Source organism: Sciurus vulgaris, assembly GCF_902686455.1.
Source record: "Sciurus vulgaris genome assembly, chromosome: 8".
NCBI classification, from domain to species: domain Eukaryota; kingdom Metazoa; phylum Chordata; class Mammalia; order Rodentia; family Sciuridae; genus Sciurus; species Sciurus vulgaris.
In genome coordinates, this window is record NC_136468.1 from 5,296,742 (window position 1) to 5,316,292 (window position 19,551).

A 19,551-nucleotide genomic window follows, 5' to 3' on the forward strand; every position below is an offset into this window, starting at 1 on the left:
TCAAGGTTGTTATTGAGATATGATTTGTATTCCTGGTCATTTTGATTTATTTCTAGTTTTTAATTTGAATTAGTTTCTCCTTTGATTGACTATTCCTTTACTATAGTTCCTCCCTTGGTTGGTTTTCACTTTTTCTTTTTCCACTCATCTTCATGGAATATTTTGTTGAGAATGTTCTGTAGTGCAGGCTTTCTAGTTGCAAATTCTTTTAACTTTTGATTATCATGGAAGGTTTTTATTTCATCTTCAAGTCAGAAGCTTAATTTTGCTAGATATAGGATTCTTTGTTGGCATCCATTTTCTTTCAGTGCTTGGTATATGTTATTCCAGGACCTCCTGGTGTTGAGGGTCTGGGTTGAGAAATCAGCGGAGATCTATACTGGTTTCCCCTATACATGATCTAATATTTTTCTCTTGCAACCTTTAAAATTCTACCCTTATTCTGTGTTAGGCATTTTCATTATAATGTTCCTTGGTGTGGAGCTGTTGTAGTTTTGTACATTTGGGGTTCTGCAAGCCTCTTGTTTGATTTCCCATTCTTTAGGTGTGGGAAATTTTCTGATATTATGTCATTGAAAAGAGTGTGCATTCCTTTGGTTTGTATCTCTGTGCCTTCATCTATCCCAGTAAATCTTAAATTTTGTTTTTTCTTGTTATCCCATAGTTCTTGGAAGTTCTGTTCATGGTTTCTTAACATTTTCTCTCTGTGACCCATTGGTTGTTCAGGAGTGTGTTAAGTGTGAGTTTCCTGTTTTCTTCTATTGGTAATTTCTAGTTTCATAGGTTTGCTAGAAAAGATACTCGATATGATTTCATTCCTCTTGAATTTGTCAAGACTTATTTGCTAACATGATCTATCTTGGAAAATGTTCTGTGTCTGCTTGGGAAGAACGTGTATTCTGCTGCTGTTGGATAGAATTTTCTGTTTGTTGCGTCCATTTGGTTTATGGTGTGTTATCTTTTTCCTTAGTGATTTGTCTGAATGATCTAGCCATTGTTAAAGTGAAGTCCCCTACTACTTTGTCACTATCTTTTTTCTGTTCTGTCAGTACTTACTTTATATGTTTAGGTGCTATGATGTACAAATGTATTTTTCAATTATATTATCTTAACAGATACATAATGACTACATAATGACGGTTATCTCTAGTGACTCTTTTTGACTTAAAATCTGTTTTGTCTTTAAGTCGTGTAGCTATCTCTGCTTTTGTTTGTTTAACATTTGAATGGACTATCCTTCTCCATATCTCTACTTTCAGATATAGAAGAATTGTTAAAGCTAGAGTATCGTATAGAGTGCATATAGTTGAATCTTATTATTATTTTTAATCCATTCAGCCACTTTGTGTTTTCTCATTGGTTAATCTAAGCCAGTTACATTGAAAATAATTACTGTTACTGATACTGAGTCAGTGTTGCCATTTTGTTGTTTTATAACTCTTACAGTTTGTGTTGTCCTTCCCAATCTTGCTGCTTTCCTTTTGTGATGTGATGATTTCATTTTTACGTAATATGCTTTGATTCCTTTTTCTTTCTCTCTTGTCTCTCTAGTACAAGCTTTTTGGGGGGATTACCATGAAAGCTAAATAAAACATTTGACATTATAAGTCTATTTTAAGCTCATAATTAAAAACATATACTAGAACTCTATTTTAAATAATAACCTTCTGTGTTTGCATGTTTTATGTATTATGTATCCATTTCCAAATTGTTATAGCTTAATTATTTTTGATACTTTTGTCTTTTAACTTTCATACTGGAATTTGATGTGATTTCAGCATCTTATTACAGTATTAGAGTATTCTGAATTTGACAGTTACAGTATCATTACAGTGAGTTTTTAATCCTTTCATGTATCCTTTCATGATTAGTTGGCACCATTCCTTTGACTTTGATGAACTCTTTAGCATTGCATGTAACTCCCACTTGGTTTTTTTTTTTTTTTTGATAAAGTGGTCAGATAGTAAATATTTCAGTTTTTGTATGCTACATGGTCTGTGTTGCAACTACTCACATCTCCTATTGTAGTATGAAAACAGATGCAAAATATGTAAATAAGTGTACTCAGGTTGGTCCAGTAAAATTATTACACATCAGGTATGGATTTGGCCTCTGAGCCATGGTTTGCTGACCTGCAATCTAGGCTGTTAACATGGTTGATTATTTTTATTGTTTGAATATGTGAAACAAGTATTTTCCTTGGACAAACATCACATGTTGTTCATGTTTCTTTTATGATTTATATATATAGATATATATATTATCTATCTATCGATATATATATATATATATTTTTTTTTTTTTTTTTTTTTTTTTGTGGTGCTGCGGATTGAACCCAGGGCCTTGTGTTTGCAAGGCAAGCACTCTACCGACTGAACTATCTCCCCAGTCCTATAATTTTTTTATATTCTTAAATTTGATTTACTACTATAATTGGCCTGACTTTTCTAAGTTTTTCTTTTTCTGTGTGGTTCAGAGTGCTAATTTTAGTAGGGTATTTCTCATATTGAGTTTTCATACTAATTTTGAACATGACTAAACTAATACTATGTATTCAGATATTCCTAACACATACTTCATGGTTATCCAGGACATTTTGCATTTGAAAAAGCAGTTGTTTTAATTTGCAGACCTTTTGATATTACATTACTCTCTTTCTTTTGTGAATACCATGAATTATGAACTTACAGATTTATGGGCAGAAGTAAGGAGATTATCCCACAGAATAATAGTAATCATAGTAGTTTTGTGCAGTGGTTAATAGGAGAGATGGGGTTAATTGCTAATATGGATGATAATATTTTTGACTTATTTTACAGGGAAGTTTTAAAACTTGCAGATAGGTTTCACCTCAGGAGTTCATCTATAAACTGAAAATGGGGTCTGCAGATAAGAAAGAAGTTTGTACCATTATTGGAGTTCCTCTGTGACTTGCTGGTATCTTCTTGAGGATTTGTGTGTTTTTGATGCTTGGAATATTGGTCTGTGGTTTTACTTCTTCATACAGTCAGCCTTCTGTACCTGTGAGTTCCATATCTGTGTATTCATACAACTGCAGATCAAAAATATTTGAAAAATATTTCACAGAACACATATTTTTCCTTGCCATTATTCTCTAGACAATGCAATATGACGTGTTTGTAAAATTCACATTCTTTTAGGTGTCATAAGCAGTCTAGAGATATTTTTAAGTATGTGGGAGGATGTGCATAGTCAATATGCAAGTAGCATGCCATTCTGTGTGAGGAGGTTGAACATCCTGTGGCTATTTCCCTTTGACTATTGAGGGACCACTGTTTTGTCTTTGGGTGTCACGATAATGCTGGCCTGTTTGAGTAGACAAGTGCTCCCTTTTATATTTTCCAGAGGACATTTTACAGAATAGGTGTTATCTTTTCTTCAAATGCTGAGTAGAGTTAGCCAGTGAAAGCATTTGGGCCTGGAGATTGCTATTTCAGAAGACTTTATGTTACAAATCCCACTTCTTAAAATAGTTATGTGTGCTGTTTGGGTTACCTGTTTCATCTTGGGTGAGTTTTGGTTCTGTCATTTTCAATCACTTGTTTAATTTCATCTGAAATTCTGAAATTTACATGTGAAATTCTTTCATTGTCCTTTTCATGTCTTGGGGTCTGGGTAATTCGTATCTTTGTATCTTCTCTTTATTGGTCAGATCTTTTCCTCCTCCCTTCTGTGTTTGATTTTGATTACTCTAAGCATGTTCTGTAATGAAATCATTCAGAATTTCTTTTTCATAATTGAGATATTTCAGATGGCAGAATATCCTCAAGATTCATCCATGTTGCAGTATCATCTATCCTAGAATTTCCTTCCTTTATAGTGTATACCACATTTTGCTTATTTGTCCTTTGATGGGCACACTGGTTGCTTCCATGTTTTAGCTATTGTGAAAACCATACTGATGTGAACATGAGACCCTACTTTTGAATATTTTGGGCATACCCAGAAGTAGAATTTCTGGATCATGTGGTAGTTCTATTGTTAAGTGTGGGAGGAAATGTTACACTGTTTTCCACAATGGCCATAACTTTTTAAGTTTCTGTCAACAGTGCATACAAGTTCTAACTTCTGGACATTCTTACCAACATTTGTCATTGTCTCTTTTTTGAACATGGCTATGCAAAGAACTGTGATGGTGGTATCTCCTAGTTCGGCCTAGTGATCAGTTACGTTGAGCATCTTCTCATGTGCTTTTGGTTATTTGTATATCTTCTTTGGAGAAATGTCTGTGCAAGTCTTTTGTTCCTTTTTGAATTGAGTTTTGTTGTTGCCTTTATATATTCTGAATGTAGAAACATATGATGGTTTAGTTGGATTTTTGCCTTTTTAAAATTTTTTATTTTTTTTGGTTTTGTTTTCAATTTCTTTGATTTGTGCTCTTATTTCCTTCCTTCAACCTGATGTGGGTTTATTTTTGCCTTCTTTTCTGACATAAGCATTGATGCTGTAATATTTTTCAGTAACTATTTTAGGTGCATCCAACAAGTTTTGATGTTGTGCTTTCATTTTTGTTTATGTATTTTTTTTTTCCTATGAGACTTTTCTGTTGATTTGTGGAATATTTAGAAGTATGTCATTCTAATTATTTGAAGATCTGCTTCAGTTCCATTATCATCTGAGAACATACTTTTTAATGATTTGAAAACATGTTTAATAAGGTTTGGTTTATGACCAGGGAATATGACCTGTACTTGTTAATAGTCTATGTGTACCTGACTAGAAATGTGCATTCTGGCTGTTGTTGAGTGTTTTTGTATTTTGTTAATCACATTAGTTTCTTTGATGATATTGTTCAGTTCTTCTAAATTCTTACTGATTTTTCTCTCCAAAAGTTCTGTTATTGAGAAAGGTGTGGTGAAGTTTCTCAGTACAATTGTGGAGTTTTTATCTTTTCAGTTGTATGATATTTTTGCTTCACGTATTGGAGTTTAGTTGTTAGATGGATGCACATTTAGAATTACCCGTTGGTGAATTTACTCTTGGATCAATATATAATAACCCTCTTAAATCTGTTAACCTTTTTTGTTTTGAAATTTGATATGGTATTGACATACCTTCGAGCTTAATTTTGGATAATGTTTGTTTTCTTTAAACAGGTCATTTTTGAATTGACTTTCATGTAGACACCATACAATTAGATCTTTTTAAAACAGATTCTGAAAATCTCTATATTTTCGTCGGTGTGTTTAGACCATTTATGTTTAATATAATTATTGATATGTTTGTATTTAAAATTTTTTTTTTGTAATTGTAGATGAACAGAATACCTTCATTTGTTTATTTTTATGTTGTGTTGAAGATCGCACACAGTGACTCACACATGCCAGGCAAGCGCTCTGCCACTGAGTTACAGTCCCAGTTCAGTATGTTTGCATTTAAATCCATCTTTTTGTTATTTACTTTCAGTGAGTTTTAAATTTCTGTTTTGTAATTTTCATTTCTAAAATTTCTACTTGGTACATTTTCTCTTTGATGTGTTCTGTGTTAAATTAAATTTTAAGAGTGTTTGTAATTGTTCATTCAAACCTTTATATTAGTTATTTTAAAGTGTTCATCAGACAGTTCCAAACTCTGTGTCACTTTGTCATTGGCCTTAGTTGAATGTATTTTTCAGGTGATTTGATGTGTTTGTAGTGCTTTGGGTATAGAACTTTGAGAATACGATGAAACTTCAGGTTTTATAAACATTTTATGGAAATTTATCGATATTTTTGGGTTCGCTGGCACTTGGTCTGAGTAGGTACTGGCTACATTTTCCACCCAGCCTTCAGTGGGCCATAGTCACGTCAACTTAGTCTTCAAAACCTTTGCAGTACTGTTTCTATATATAGGGTCTGGCACCCTACATATAGAAGTTTGGCACCTGGCCAGAATTCTGTTAGCTCAGTTGTGAAGGTCTTTGTTTAACTAATTATTCTAACTAGGATCAGGTTCACCCATGGGCAGGTGGTAGGTGAGCCAAGAACACAGTCGTGTGCTCTTTCTACATATCAGTACTCACTCCTGGGCTTGGGACTGCATTGAATCCAGGCCAGGGGATAAGGTAGGAATGACATAGTGAACCCATTGCTATTTTGACCATACTTCGAATTTGATGCCTATTCCTGATCAGGTGTGTGTGTATACATATAAATATATACATATATATTTATATGTATACACACATACATATATATATCACTACCAATCATATATATATGTGTGTGTGTATATATATATATATATATATAATTATAATTTTTTCCAGGTGTTCTTCAAAATTTTTTAGTTTTAAAAAATTAACACATAAAAATCATCTCTATATATGGAGTACCATGTATTGTTTCAGTACACATAAAATTATGTAATGTTTAAATCAGGATAAACTTGTCTCCTCAAACATGTATCATTTCTCCGTGTGGATTACATTCCAGATCCCTTTTTCTAGTTTTTGAATACACAGAGTATTATCAGTATCTTTAGTAACTCTGCTATAAAATAGAACATCAAAATTCATTTCTCCTATTTAAGTTAGCACATGTCGAACAATCTTCCTGGATTTTATATTTGCATTCAGTGGGAAAGAATGGTTGGCTTGTGTTCCTTCATCTTATCTAGAACTGGAGCCCCTGTTAATTTTTCATTTAGAATTTTATATGTATTTGAAAATGAAAAGCAGGCTATAATTTTCTTTCTTTCTTTTTTTTTTGGTACTGGGTGATTGAACCCAGAGCCTTGTGCTTGCAAGGTAAGCACTCTACCAACTGAACCATATCCCCAGCCCATCTTTCATTATTTTTGTATTGTTTTGGCGTTAGAATCATATCTACAAAACATAGGTACCCGTGTTCTGTTCCTTTTAATTCTTTGGAACAACAGGTCTATCTTTATTTTGTGATGGATATTGGTATTACTCAATGTCTGTCTTCGTTTTGGATTCTGAGCAAAGCTGACCTTATAGAATGAGTTGGGAAGTGTTTCTTTTCCCATTATTTCCTGAAGGGTAGTTTAGGGCTAGTATTATTTAATGCTTGATAGAATTCATCAATAAAGCCATCTGGGCTTGGAGTTTTCTTTGTGGAAAGATTTATAACTACCAATTAAAATTTTCTAACTGAATTTTGAATATCCCAGTATCTATTTCCAGTCTTTTGTCAGTTTTGGTAATTGGCGCCATCCAAGGAATTTTGCTATTTCATTTAAATGGTTGATTTATTGATACAAAATTATTTACAATGTTTTCCTATTGTCCTCTTAGTCCATTTTGTTTCATTGTCCCAGATGTAGAACACCTACATAAGCTTCAGTTAAGCAACAAATATACCACTTATGGTAACTTTGAAATAATCTGTTTCACACACAAAATTTATTTACACACACAGAATTGAAATTATGGGACTTAATGGGTTAGTGTTTATTGCTCCTTTGGTGATGTCCCCTTTCCGTTCTGATATTGTTAAGTTGTATTTTTTCCCTCCCAACCATTTTTAGCTTGGGATCCATCAATTTTATTGATTTTTTTTTTTTTTTTTTTAAAGAACCATCTTTTGGTTTAACTGATTTAAAAAAAAATTATTTTTTATTTTATTTGAAAATTTTTAATCGTAGATGGATACAATGCTTTTATTTTATTCATTTATTTTTCTGCGGTGCTGAGGATCACACCCAGTGCCTAATGTGCTAGTCAAGTGCTGTACCATTCAATTACAAACCCAGTCCCCCTATTATGTTTTAATATCACTGCTTTCTGCCTTCATTTCTTCCCTCCTACTTATTATGGGTTTGCTTTGCCCATTTTCTGACAATCCCTCCCCCCTCCTTTTGGGTGATACTGGGGATTGAACCCAGGACTTGAATATGCTAGTTAAGCACTGTCACTGAGCCAACTCACCAGCCCCTTTTGTTTATTTAGAGACAGGGTCTTCCTTAATTACCCGGGCTGACCTTGAACTTGCAGTCCTCCTGCCTCATCATACTGAATCACTGCGATTATAGGTTTGTGCCGTCATGCTTGGCTCCATGTTTGAATTTCTTAAGTGGCAACTTAAATTATTGAGTTTGGGTTCTTCCTTGGTTTCTGATATAACTGTTTAAACTGCACATTTCCCTCTATTCATGTACAAGTTTTGAAATATTGTGTTTCCGTGTTTCCTGCCTCAGCTTTCTAAGCCACTGGGATTATAGGCCACTACGCCGGGCTATGCATGTTAATTTTATATATATTACAACCCCCACAATAATAAGATTTTTACATTTTAAGGAAATGTAAAAATGAGAAAGTCTTTCAGATTTACAACCCAAATCACTTTATTCTGTTGCATACATTCAGGTTTTTATTGGTTACTACTTTCCTGTTGGAGAATTTTCTTAGCATATCTTGCACTTGCAATGAAGGTTTCTTGGTAAAGAATTCATTGAGTATTTGTTTGAAGTAGTTTTAGTTCACTATTATTGAAGGATACTTTTTTTTTTTTTAAGGATACTTTTATGTATTATTTTTAGTGCTGGGGGTTGACTCTGTGTCCTTCTGCAGGTTAGGCAAGGGCTCCACCACACAACCCAGCCTCAGCCATTGATGTATGCCTTTTTTTGTGTGTGTGTTAATGAGTATTGAATCCAGGGCCTCTGGCTTGCTAGGCAAGTTCTTCCCTACTGAAGCAATTCCCGGCTCTTTAAAAAGGTTTGAGACAGCATCTTGTTGAGTTGCCAAGCTGGCCTTGAACTTGTGATGCCCCAGTCTCAGCCTCCCAAGAGTCTGAGATCACAGACTTGATAGGTTCAGTTTGCTATACATTTTCTTGATTGTTTACAGGGATTTCCTTTAATTAATTGGCATATCCCAGCCTTTAAAAATTATTTTACTTTATTTTTTTAAATTTTGAGACAGGGTCTCTCATTAAATTGCTCAGGTTCTTTTTAAGTTGCTGAGGCTGTCTTTGAACTTTTGATCTTCCTGCCTTTACCTCCCAAGCTGCTGGGATTACAGGTGTGTGCCACTGCACCCGGCTGCTTTACTTTTCCATTGAGCACTAATAAGTATGTTTTCCATGATCCGACTCACAAATTCAGAAGAGAAGCCTGTTGTCTGTCTTATTTTTGTCACTCTGTGGATAATGTCTCTTTTCTTTGTGACTTTTAAGATTTTTTTGCTTATTATTTTTCAGCAATTTGATCACAAACCATTTTATCATTGTCTATGTGAGATACAGTGTGCAGAATTTATAGTGATTATTTTGCTAAATGCTTTATTTTCTCCCTTTCCTTACTCCAACCTCATACCCGTTAGACATGTTTCTGTTTTCCCACAGGACGTTGTCATTTTTCACTCTGTCCTTTATTTGGATAGTTTTTTTCCCCCAGTGTCTTTAAGGTTAGTGATCTTTTTTTTCCTTTTTCTTTTCTAATTAGATGTTATCTTTCAGTGTGAAATTTTAATTTGACATCTTTTAAAAAAATTTTTTTAGCTGTACATGACAGTAGATTCTATTTTGATCTATTTATACAAACATGGGATATATAGATCTTATTCTAAACAGGATCCCAGTCTTGTGGGCGTACATGATGTTGAGATTCACTGTGGTATATTCATATGCGCATGTGGGAAATTAAGTCAGATTCACTCCACTGTCCTTCCTTTTTCTATCCCCCTACTCTTCCTTTCATGCCCCTTTGCTCCACTGAACTTCTGTCCGCAACCCCCCCCCCCTTGTGTATTAGCATCTGCATATCAGAGAGAACATTTGACCTTTGTTTTTTTGGGATTGGCTTATTTCACTTAACATGATAGTCTCCAGATTCATCCCTTTACTGGCTCTTGTCATAAAGTCACTTTTCTTTATGACTGAGCAATATTCCATTGTGTCCATTCATCTGTTAAAGGACACCTGGGTTGGGACCATAGTTTACCTATTGTGAATTGAGCTGCTATAAACATTGATGTGGCCACATCACTAATAGTATGCTGATTTTAATTCTTTTGGATATATACCAGGGAGTGATATAACTGGATCAAATGATGATTCCATTCCTAGTTTTCTGAGGAATCCCCATACTGCTTTTCAGAGTGGTCACACCAATTTGCAGTCTCACCAGCAATGTATGAGTGTACCTTTTTCCCCATATCCTCACCAACACTTTTTCTTGATTGTTGCCAATCTGACTGGAGATGGAATCTTGGTGTAGTTTTAATGTGCATTTTGATTGTTAGAGATTGATATTATTTTTTGCACTCTATTTTTAATAACTTCCATTCCTCTCATGTTCATGTTTTCCTTTACATTGATGAGCATATGAAATGCATAATAACGGTTTAATTTCAGTGCTTGTCTTTTCTGTCATCTCTTATTTATTCCTGTTTGTTTCTGTTCCCTCATTTCTCCTGATCATGGCTTACATTTCTGGTTCCTTTCCTATGTCTTGTACATTTTAATTGGATGCCACACATTGTGATTTATTTTTGTTGTAGTCTTTTTACAAGTGGATTTTTCTACTAGCAGTTTAGTTAGTTGTGAACTATTTCGATCTGTTGAGAGTTGTCTCCTCTTTTCAGGATGATCTAGAGTAGCGTTTGTTCTGAGTCTCCTTGCCCCAGTCCTAAGGAGTCTGGCTGCATTCTACTGAAGGTGTTGCATGTAGTCAGTGAGGTCTTGCCACTGGCTGGAGGGACATGATTGATTTGCAGCTCTCTGTGAGCTGGGACTCTCTTGTAACTATAGCTGTCTTGGAGTTTTTTTCCCCCTGAAAATTGTTCTTAATTAGCTTTAGGAGATTTCATACCATACTTGTACAGATTACTATTCAGATTAAAAAACTCATGGGTGCCCTCATGTACATTTCTCTCTGTCCTCTTGAGTACTGTGTCCCACTAATTCTGGCCTCCATAAGCATCACTACTGGTGATTTCTGTATTCTCATCTGAATATGATTTCTGGTCTCTGGGTTCTACTTGCACCCTAGTTGTAAGTGCAGAAGGTGCATGCAAAGGTAGGGCTCCCCTGTGTGTTTCCCATGTTTGGGGATTCAGATCTATCTCCTGTTGGTCAGTGTCTGTAACAGTCATTTCTCATGTTTTGTCTGGTTTTCTAGTTCTTTGTGACTGGAGGGTGATTTTAAACCCTCTTTGAACTCCCATGTTGGGTGTTATTTTAGGAACTCAAATTAGTTGTAGAGTGTCAGCTTCTGAGATTACTATGAATATTACATTTTGGTAGAAAAAATTTTAACTAGAATTGGTGCTATTCTAATAGTTCAGATTTTCTTGTAATAAAGTGAAGCAAAGAAAACTAAAATAAAAGGGTTAAGAGATCGTCCAAAGGATTAAAATAAACAATTTGTGATTTATAATTAGACTTCAAACTTCCATTAAAAATGAAAACTAGAATGGGATTGTAGCTCAGTGGTAGAGCCCTTGCCTAGCATGTGTGAGGCACTGGGTTCAATCCTCAGCACCACATGGAAATAAATAAGTAAAATTAAAGGTATTGTGTTCACCTACAACTAAGACTATTTTTTAAAAAGTGAAAATGGGAAATATCCGAATCAATGTAGAAGTAAAAAATATATGTATGTATTTTTCTATTTAAACCTGGAAATTAGCAGTTGGTATGGGCTTGACAAGTGTGACCATTATCTTTTGAATCCAGAAGTCAGTGTTGGATCAGTCAGAATAGTCACATATCAGAAGCCAGGGGCGCAGTAGGAGAGATCTGCAAAGGACATGTTGATAAGTCAGTCCATTGGCCAGAACGAAAAGAATTCGGATGGGCTGATGAATATAAGGAACATGTCTGTTGATGACAGCAGCAGACGCCGGAGGAAGCGCTGGAGGAACAGAGCGCGCATGCACCAAAATGCTTCCTAAGGAGAAAACGGCACAGTGCAGACACCTGCTGTGCCGCCGGGGTTTTAAACTAGACGAAACACGTCTAAAGTACACCATGTGTCAGAAAATAGCCTCATGGCTGGCGATGGGAGAATGGGGTGCCGCGAGGCCCTGGGAGAGCCCGCTCCGCCGGCCTCAGCTCCTCGGACATGGGCGCGTCATTGCGAGAAGCCAAGTTGCCCCCGCGGAGTTGCTGCGGCTGCTTGCGTGTCCACTGTGCTGCGTGTAGGAGGGTCTGTGGAGCTGCCGCGGCTGCTTGCGTGTCCACTGTGCCGGGTGTTGCAGGGTCTGCGGCTGCTTGCGTGTCCACTGAGCTGCATGTTGCAGGGTTTGCGGCTGCTTGCGTGTCCACTGTGCCGCGTGTTGGAGGGTCTGCGGTCCTTGGCCACCAACAGCCTGGTTCCTCCGCCCGCCAGCCTCCAGGCTGACGCCTTCAGCCCTACCCGTGCTGCCCTCGTGGCCGTGAGCTCCGCGCAGCTGTCCCATGGCCTTCCGCGCAGCTGTCCCATGGCCTTCCGCCTTGTTCAGAACAGTGCCCGGTCGCCGGCTCACTACCCGGCCTCTTGTCACCGGAGGGCCTGGTGGGCAGTGGTACCCCATCGACCTCTGCACGCCAGACCCTGGAGGGCTGGCGCGATCCGCAGGGGTGCTGGTGCTCCAGGCCTGCCCCATGTGTTGTCCATGTGTTGGTGATTTTATCTTTCAGTTTGTGGAATGTTAGATTTCCCTAATTTTTCAGTTGTCAGTATCTCTTGTGTAAATTTTTGCTTTATATGATAATGTGAAGTTCTTTGGGTTATGTTATCTGGGTGAATTCATGTTTTTATCATTGAATAATGGTTGGAGAGCTTATAAATCATTGAGGTTTACTGTGAGAATTCTTATTTGTATTTATCTTTTCGTGTCATTTTCTATTGACTATGTATATTTATACTTCTTTTCTGCCTGCAATAGGAATTGATTAAAAACTTCTTTTTTCCTTTTCATTTTAAACTTTTTGTTTAAATCTAGACAGAACTACTCAATAAATTCTAAAGATGATTATTTTCTCCTTGTTGCAGTGAATAATAAAATCATTCTTAAAATGCATTGGCCCTGATCATACTTTTCTGTCTTCCAAGTTTTGTAGTCTGTTAATTTAGTTCTGCCTCCTTCCCCCTCAGCCCACAGGAGGTTTGAAATGATACTATTTTGGTGGTTTGACTTGTTAGGTTATATTAAGAAATTTCCTTTCTTTAGTTTTAGTTGTCATGGATCTTTATTTAATTAATTAATTTGTTTTTATGTGGTGCTGAGAATCGAACCCAGTGCCTCACACATGCTAGGCAAGTGCTCTACCACTGAGCCCCAGCCTCAGCCCAACAAATTTCTTAATGTTAAGTCAGCCATGTATTTTAATTGTGTTTACTAGTATTGTAATTAGTTTTTTTCCATATTTTTCCTGGTGCGTTATAGTTGTACATAACGACAAAATTCATTGTTACATATTCCTACATGCACAGGACATAACAGTAAATTTGGTCAGTATCATTCCCCAGTTTCTACTTCTCCTCCCTTAGCTTTCTTCCTCTACCTTACTGATCTCCCTTTGCTTTCCGTATAATCACCCCCTACCTTTCTTGTCCTTTTTCCTCTCTAGCTTCTGCATAGGAGACGAAGCATAGAACCCTTGACCTTCTGATTTGGGTTTATTTCACTTAATATAATGGTTTCAAGTTCTGTCCACATTCCTGCAGATGGGTGTGCATATATCACAGTAGTAACATGCCTTTAATTCTTTGGGATAAATACCAGAGTGATGTAACCGGATCATATATGGTTCCACACCGGGTCTTCTGGGGAACCTCCGTACTGATTTCTCTAGTGGTTGTGCTAACTTACAGTCCCCCTCAGCAGTATAACAGTGCTCCTTTGTCTCCATATCCTCTCCAGCATTTATTATTGTTTGTATTCTTTTAAAAAAATACATTTTTAGTCATCAGTGGATCTTTTTTTATTTAGATGTCGTGCTGAGACTCGAACCCCGTCCCTCACACATGCCAGGCAAACGCTCTACCACTGAGCCCCAGCCCCTTGTTTGTATGCTTAATGACTGCCATTCCGACGTGAGTGACATGAAATCTCAGTATTGTCTTGATTTGCATTTCTCTAGTTGCTAGGGAGGTTGGATAGTCTTTCATGTATTTTTTTTTTTTTGCTGCTTTTGAAAAGTACCTGGTTCATTTGTCCATTTATTTATTGGGTGGTTGTTGTTATTAGCAATACCAGGAATTGAACCTGAGGCACGACTACTGAGCCACATACCTAGCCCTTTTTAAAATGTATTATTCATTCATTTGTTCATTTATTTTTGATACTAGTAATTGAACCTAGGGGTTCAAAGTAAACATTTTATTTAGAGGCAGGTTCTTTCTAAATTGCCAAGTTGCTGAGGTTGGCCTTGAGATCCTTCTCCCTCAGCCTCTGGAACCGCTGGGATTACACGTGTGCACACTGCGCCCGATTTTTATGTCTCACAAGCCCGTAGGGCCTCACTAAGTTGCTGAGTCTGGACTCTAACTTGGAATCCCTCCTGCTTCAGACACCTGAGTTGCTGGGATTATAGGCGTGCACCACCATGCCCAGCTTGGGTTAGGTTTTTTTTTGTTGTTGTTGTTGTTTATTTTGTGTTTGTGTGTTCAGTTTTTTTTAAAATTTCTTTATATACTGTGAATATTAATCTTCTGTCAAAAGATTAATCTATCTCTCTCTCTCTCTCTCTCTCTCTCTCTCTCTCTCTCTCTCTCTCTCTCTCTCTCAATTTAACCCAAGGGTGCTTTACCACTGTGCCACATCCCCAGCCCTTTTGTATGTTTATTTTGAGACAGGGTCTTGCCAAATTGCTTAGGGTCTGGTTAAGTTGCTGAGACTGGCTTTGAACTTGAAATCCTTCTGTCTCAGCCTCTAGAGTTGCTGGGATTATAGGTGTGTGCCACTGCACTTGGCTCTCTTCAAACTTTTGTTTCCTTTGCTATGCAGAAGCTTTTTAATTTGATACCATCCCATTTATTAACTCCTGGCATTATTTCCTGAAGGCTTTTAAACATCTATAGTTTTGGACAGTTTTTGTTAGGAATTTAGTTCAGATAAATATTTTTTGCCCCTTTTTTGTTGTTGTTTTTGTTTTGAATATGATGTTTTGGCAGCTTGCAATAATTCACCTAAAACTATTTGGACTTCGATCATGTTAACTTCTATGATATATCTACTTTACGATTAGATCAGTTACATTCTTTTTAAAATAAGATATAAGTGTATTTCCTATTTAAAACATAGTTTTTTGCTTTATTTTTTATATCACTTATCTTTTATCCCTTATTTTCCATTATTTTCAAGTTCCGAGTTCATTTGTATTTTTTTCCCTCTTTAAGTATTAAAAGAATTTAGAAGCTTTAAAATTATTTGAATATTATATTCTCAGTTTTTTTACTTGTATCTTATTTAAAAATTTTTTTCTAATTTCTATTCCTTAGTATACTTCAAAATAATTAAAAGATATTAGTTGTTTTAAATTTTTTTTACATTACATTGGGTTAAAGAATCCACATTACCACTAGTGTTATCTTTATTTTACTTTCCTAAAGTTGTTATAAATTAAATTACACTTATAAGGCAACACAATTAGATCATACTCAATTTTTGGAATTTTATTTTTTTCACTCATTTGCATTTGGTCCTTTATGTCAGCCTTAAACAAGTACATATGTCTGGGCAGCCCTCATTCACTTCACTAAATGTGCAACTGCAGCCTGGTGTGTGCACTCAGTCCAGAACCTGCGAGGTGGTTGAAACTACTGCTGTAGGTCGAGGGAGTCTTGGGAAGGTCAACTCAAAAGAGGGGAGGCCAGAATAGGGATCCCTTAGCCAGCTCAAAGACGCAGCTCACTTACCTGGGTCTGTCCTCACATGCAGGGTGTAAGGAAGGACTGAGTGTAGGGGAGAAAAGGTCTGATATTTACTGTTTAACACGGTGAAAATGCTGGAGAAATGCCCAATTATTTTGTAGGCCTTTAAATTGTGCTTTATATGGAGTATAACATATAAGCCTTAAGATTCATTATTTTTAAATATGTGCGTTTATTTCTTTGTAGGCCTCGAAGTAGAGGAAGAACTATGGTGGATGATGAAGATAGCATGGATGGGCTGGAGACAATAGAAGCAGAAAATATCGTGGAAACAGGTATCACAATTTAACAAGAGTGTTTACAAGTGTCCATGACAGTATGCACGTTTGTGCCTGGCATGTGTGTGGAGATGTGCTGAGAGCCAGGGTCGACACACTGCAGTCCAGCAATTCCATCTGTCCCAGTTACTAGTTGGCCAGTAGTCACATTGTGAAAAACCCAGCTCCTCCTCCCTCGTCCCCATCGCCCACCCCTTTCCTTGAGTCCCGAGTTAGTAGAAATTATATTTATGGATATCTGTTTTATCAAAGTAAAATCAAAACTGAATGACTCAGGCCATGAGTATCACAGGGTATTTCTGGTTTGTGAACCATCAAGTGTTTGTTCAAAGCTTGCTTCGTTAATATGTACGTAGAGAGAAAGTGTTTCATTAGCGAATGATAGTATGAAATATTGGGTTAAAAAAGGTTTCTGGTCTACAGAACCTTTGGGTGCCCTCAGTTAGCTGTGTATTGTGCACCTGCAAAATGTATGGTAGAACAGGTTGCCCGTAGTGGTTTCCAGAATTTACAGGAGATTGGTGATTTAGTAAGTGGTCAAAGGGACTGGGTTTCATATTGTATGTAGGGGATATCTGCAGGAAGTAGTCCTTCATTGGCATTATTTTCTACAGTTGTTGGATAGAATTTGGATGGGGTGTTAGACTTTCTCTCTGAAGTTGAAATCATCCTGATGCTTACAGAATGTCATAAGGTTTTTATAGAAGAGTGTAAAGTTGCTTTATCTTTTAAAATATAATTTTCCAGAAAGTGCCTTATGGTTGTCAAATGTGTTATTATATAGTTATAATTTTTGGAAAGCCTTCAAATAGTCTGCACAATTTCCATCTCTCTCTTGACTAGGGCCTAGGTAGATAGAATGACAAAATAAAGCTTGAAACTTCTGAATTTAAAATTCACCCTTTTGTGCACATTATCACACTACTCCAAACTTGAATCTATGTAAATTGCATTAGTTCTTTTTCATATCATTTTTTCTGTAGTTCACTCTTATTCATGAAGAGTCTTTTTGAAGTTTCAAATAATATTGTCATTAGGATGATTCCTGGTGAATTACAGTAGTGGTACCAGAGTTTGTTACACGTATCCACATTCTTCCTGGTATTCTCACTCAGTAGCAGGTTAGCTCCTGCCTTTCTGTCTTACTCTACTGTGCTTCTCCAGTTGTCATTTTTGATAACTCATTCAATACCCCAACCTTTCAGCTTCCTGATTTCCTCAGAAATCTGTTCTTCAGTCCCCCTCAGTTGCTCATTCTTATAGTCCTGTGTTAGCTTTCTTATTGTACCAGTCACAGAGACAATTGTTTCATTTCCAAAATCTCAACTCAGCTGTCCTACCCTCTGGCTACTTCTTTTTTCCAGCTCACTTTCTCCTAATGTCTACACCACAGTAACACTTTCACCTTATCAGGAGCTCTAGCTCATTGCTCTTACCGGTGGGCTTGTTGCTCTCCTTTCAAGCTGGATTCTACGACTCATCATTGTGATCATTATTCTCTTCCAGCAGCCCAGATTGTGCATTCTGGTAGCTGAACATAGCTGTAGAGAAATGCAAAATCTTGCTGACTAGTTTCATTTTAAACTTGTGACCTGAAATCAAATTGGTAATGATTACTGCCTTCCTTTCATTCTGTATACTTAAAAAATTTCCTCTCCTATTTGTTGAAAATGATTATTTCACTACCTTCTTTTTTTCAGACTTCTAATACTTCTTCCCAGTTTTCATTTAGCTGATGATCTTATTTATTTCAGTGAAAAAATTTTTTTACACTCACCCACTGATTCTGCTTTCCTACTTGGATTTTTTGTCCACCTGGTAAAATGGAATGAAAAGTCTCTGTGGATCTCTGAGGCTAAGTCCTTTACTTCTGTCCTGGATCTATCTACTTTCACCTTTTGTGGATTTTGAGGGTGCATGTTTTTTTGCTTTCCTATGTCAGGAGTTTTTCCAGCTCGTTAAATCATTCATTAGCTGCAGAATCATCCCTCTCATACAGTCTGCTGATCACTCATCTCCTCTTAGCTCTGTATATGAGGTTATTTGCTCACCTTTATAGTAGAAGTCCTGGACAGTAGTCTTTTTGAAACTCTTGGAAGAGTTGTCTTATGGTTTCTACTTTTTTTGTTGATATTGGGATTGATAGTGGGAAAATGAATCGACACTTTACCACTGAGCTACATCCCCAGCCCTTTTTATTTTTGTTTTGAGACAGGGTCTCAGTAAGTTGCCTAGGCTGGCTTTGGCTTTGGCTTTGAATGTGTGATCCTCCTGCCTCAGCCTCCTGAGTTGCTATAATTACAGGTGTGTACCACTGCACGCAGCTGGTTGCTACTTTTGACTGTTTTCTCACGAACGCACTCTAATCTGGCTTTCTTCTTTTCTTTCTACAAAAATATTCTTGTCAGATCATCAGTAATCTCATATTGCTAAAACCAATTTTTAGTCTTCATCCTTCTTAACTACCCATTATCTTTGCATATAGCTAACCACTCTCAGGAGTGGAACTTTTTATTTTTCTTGACTTATAGGACTGCAAATCTGTTGTGTTTTCTACTCACTGATTTCTCCTCATTCTGTTCTACTCATCTTGTATATCAAGTGGTCTTATTCAGTTTAGTGGCTTTCAATCTTACCCATGTGCTACTGACTCTAAAAATCACAATAGTGACTTCTTTTTTGCGGTGCTGGGTTGTTGGTAGAGGCAAGCACTCTACCAACCGAGCTACACTCTCAGCTCACAATAATGATTTTTTAAAAAATTATTTTTAACTGATATATAAAAACATAAAGGTTGTACATGTTAGTGGAGACGAGTAGCAGATTTTTTTCCTTGCCTTAACATGAACTGTTATCTCCAACTTGTTTATTAACACCTTTTAGGTGTTTGGAGAGGATCTAAACTGAATGTGCTCTTTGTGGAACTTCTTATTGTTATTCTGAAACCTCTTCCCGTGTTCCCACTTCAGCCATGCTACCACATGTGGTTCAGGTGAAACATGGAGCCTTTTAAAAAAATTTTAAATAAAATATATATTTTTTAGTCGTGGATGGACACAGTACCTTTATTTTTATGTGGTGCTGAGGATCGAACCAAGTGCCTCTTAAGTGCTACGTGAGCACTTTATCACTGACCTACAACCCCAGACCTGGTATCTCTTTTTCGGTACAGGGTACAAGAGGCACTTAACCACTGAGCCACATCCCCAACTCTTTTTAAAAATTTTTGTACAAGCCTTGCCAAGTTAGCTAGGGCTCCACTAATTTGCTGAGGCTGGTGATCTTCCTACCTCAGTCTCCCAACTCATAGGGTTTATAGGTGTGTTCCACGCTATTTTTATTTTTTAATTAATTAATTTGAGAAAGGATGTCACCAAGACTTCAGCTGGAATCTTTCTTGATTTATCTTCCTGGGACTCCTTTGGGCTTCACCTTGTTGGTGTCTCCT

The 19,551-nt window shown here is 36.7% G+C and overlaps 1 protein-coding gene across 19 annotated transcripts in view; it reads left to right on the forward strand.

Annotated features, from left to right (window-relative positions):
- The window catches only part of KMT2C (lysine methyltransferase 2C), a 266,222-nt gene that overhangs the window by 55,525 nt on the left and 191,146 nt on the right, over positions 1 to 19,551 (forward strand). For all 19 annotated transcript variants that reach the window (XM_079151029.1, XM_079151018.1, XM_079151036.1 and 16 more), the window contains one exon: positions 16,012 to 16,100. In XM_079151029.1, coding sequence (XP_079007155.1) covers positions 16,012 to 16,100 — 89 coding nt within the window. The remainder of the gene's footprint in view (positions 1 to 16,011; positions 16,101 to 19,551) is intronic.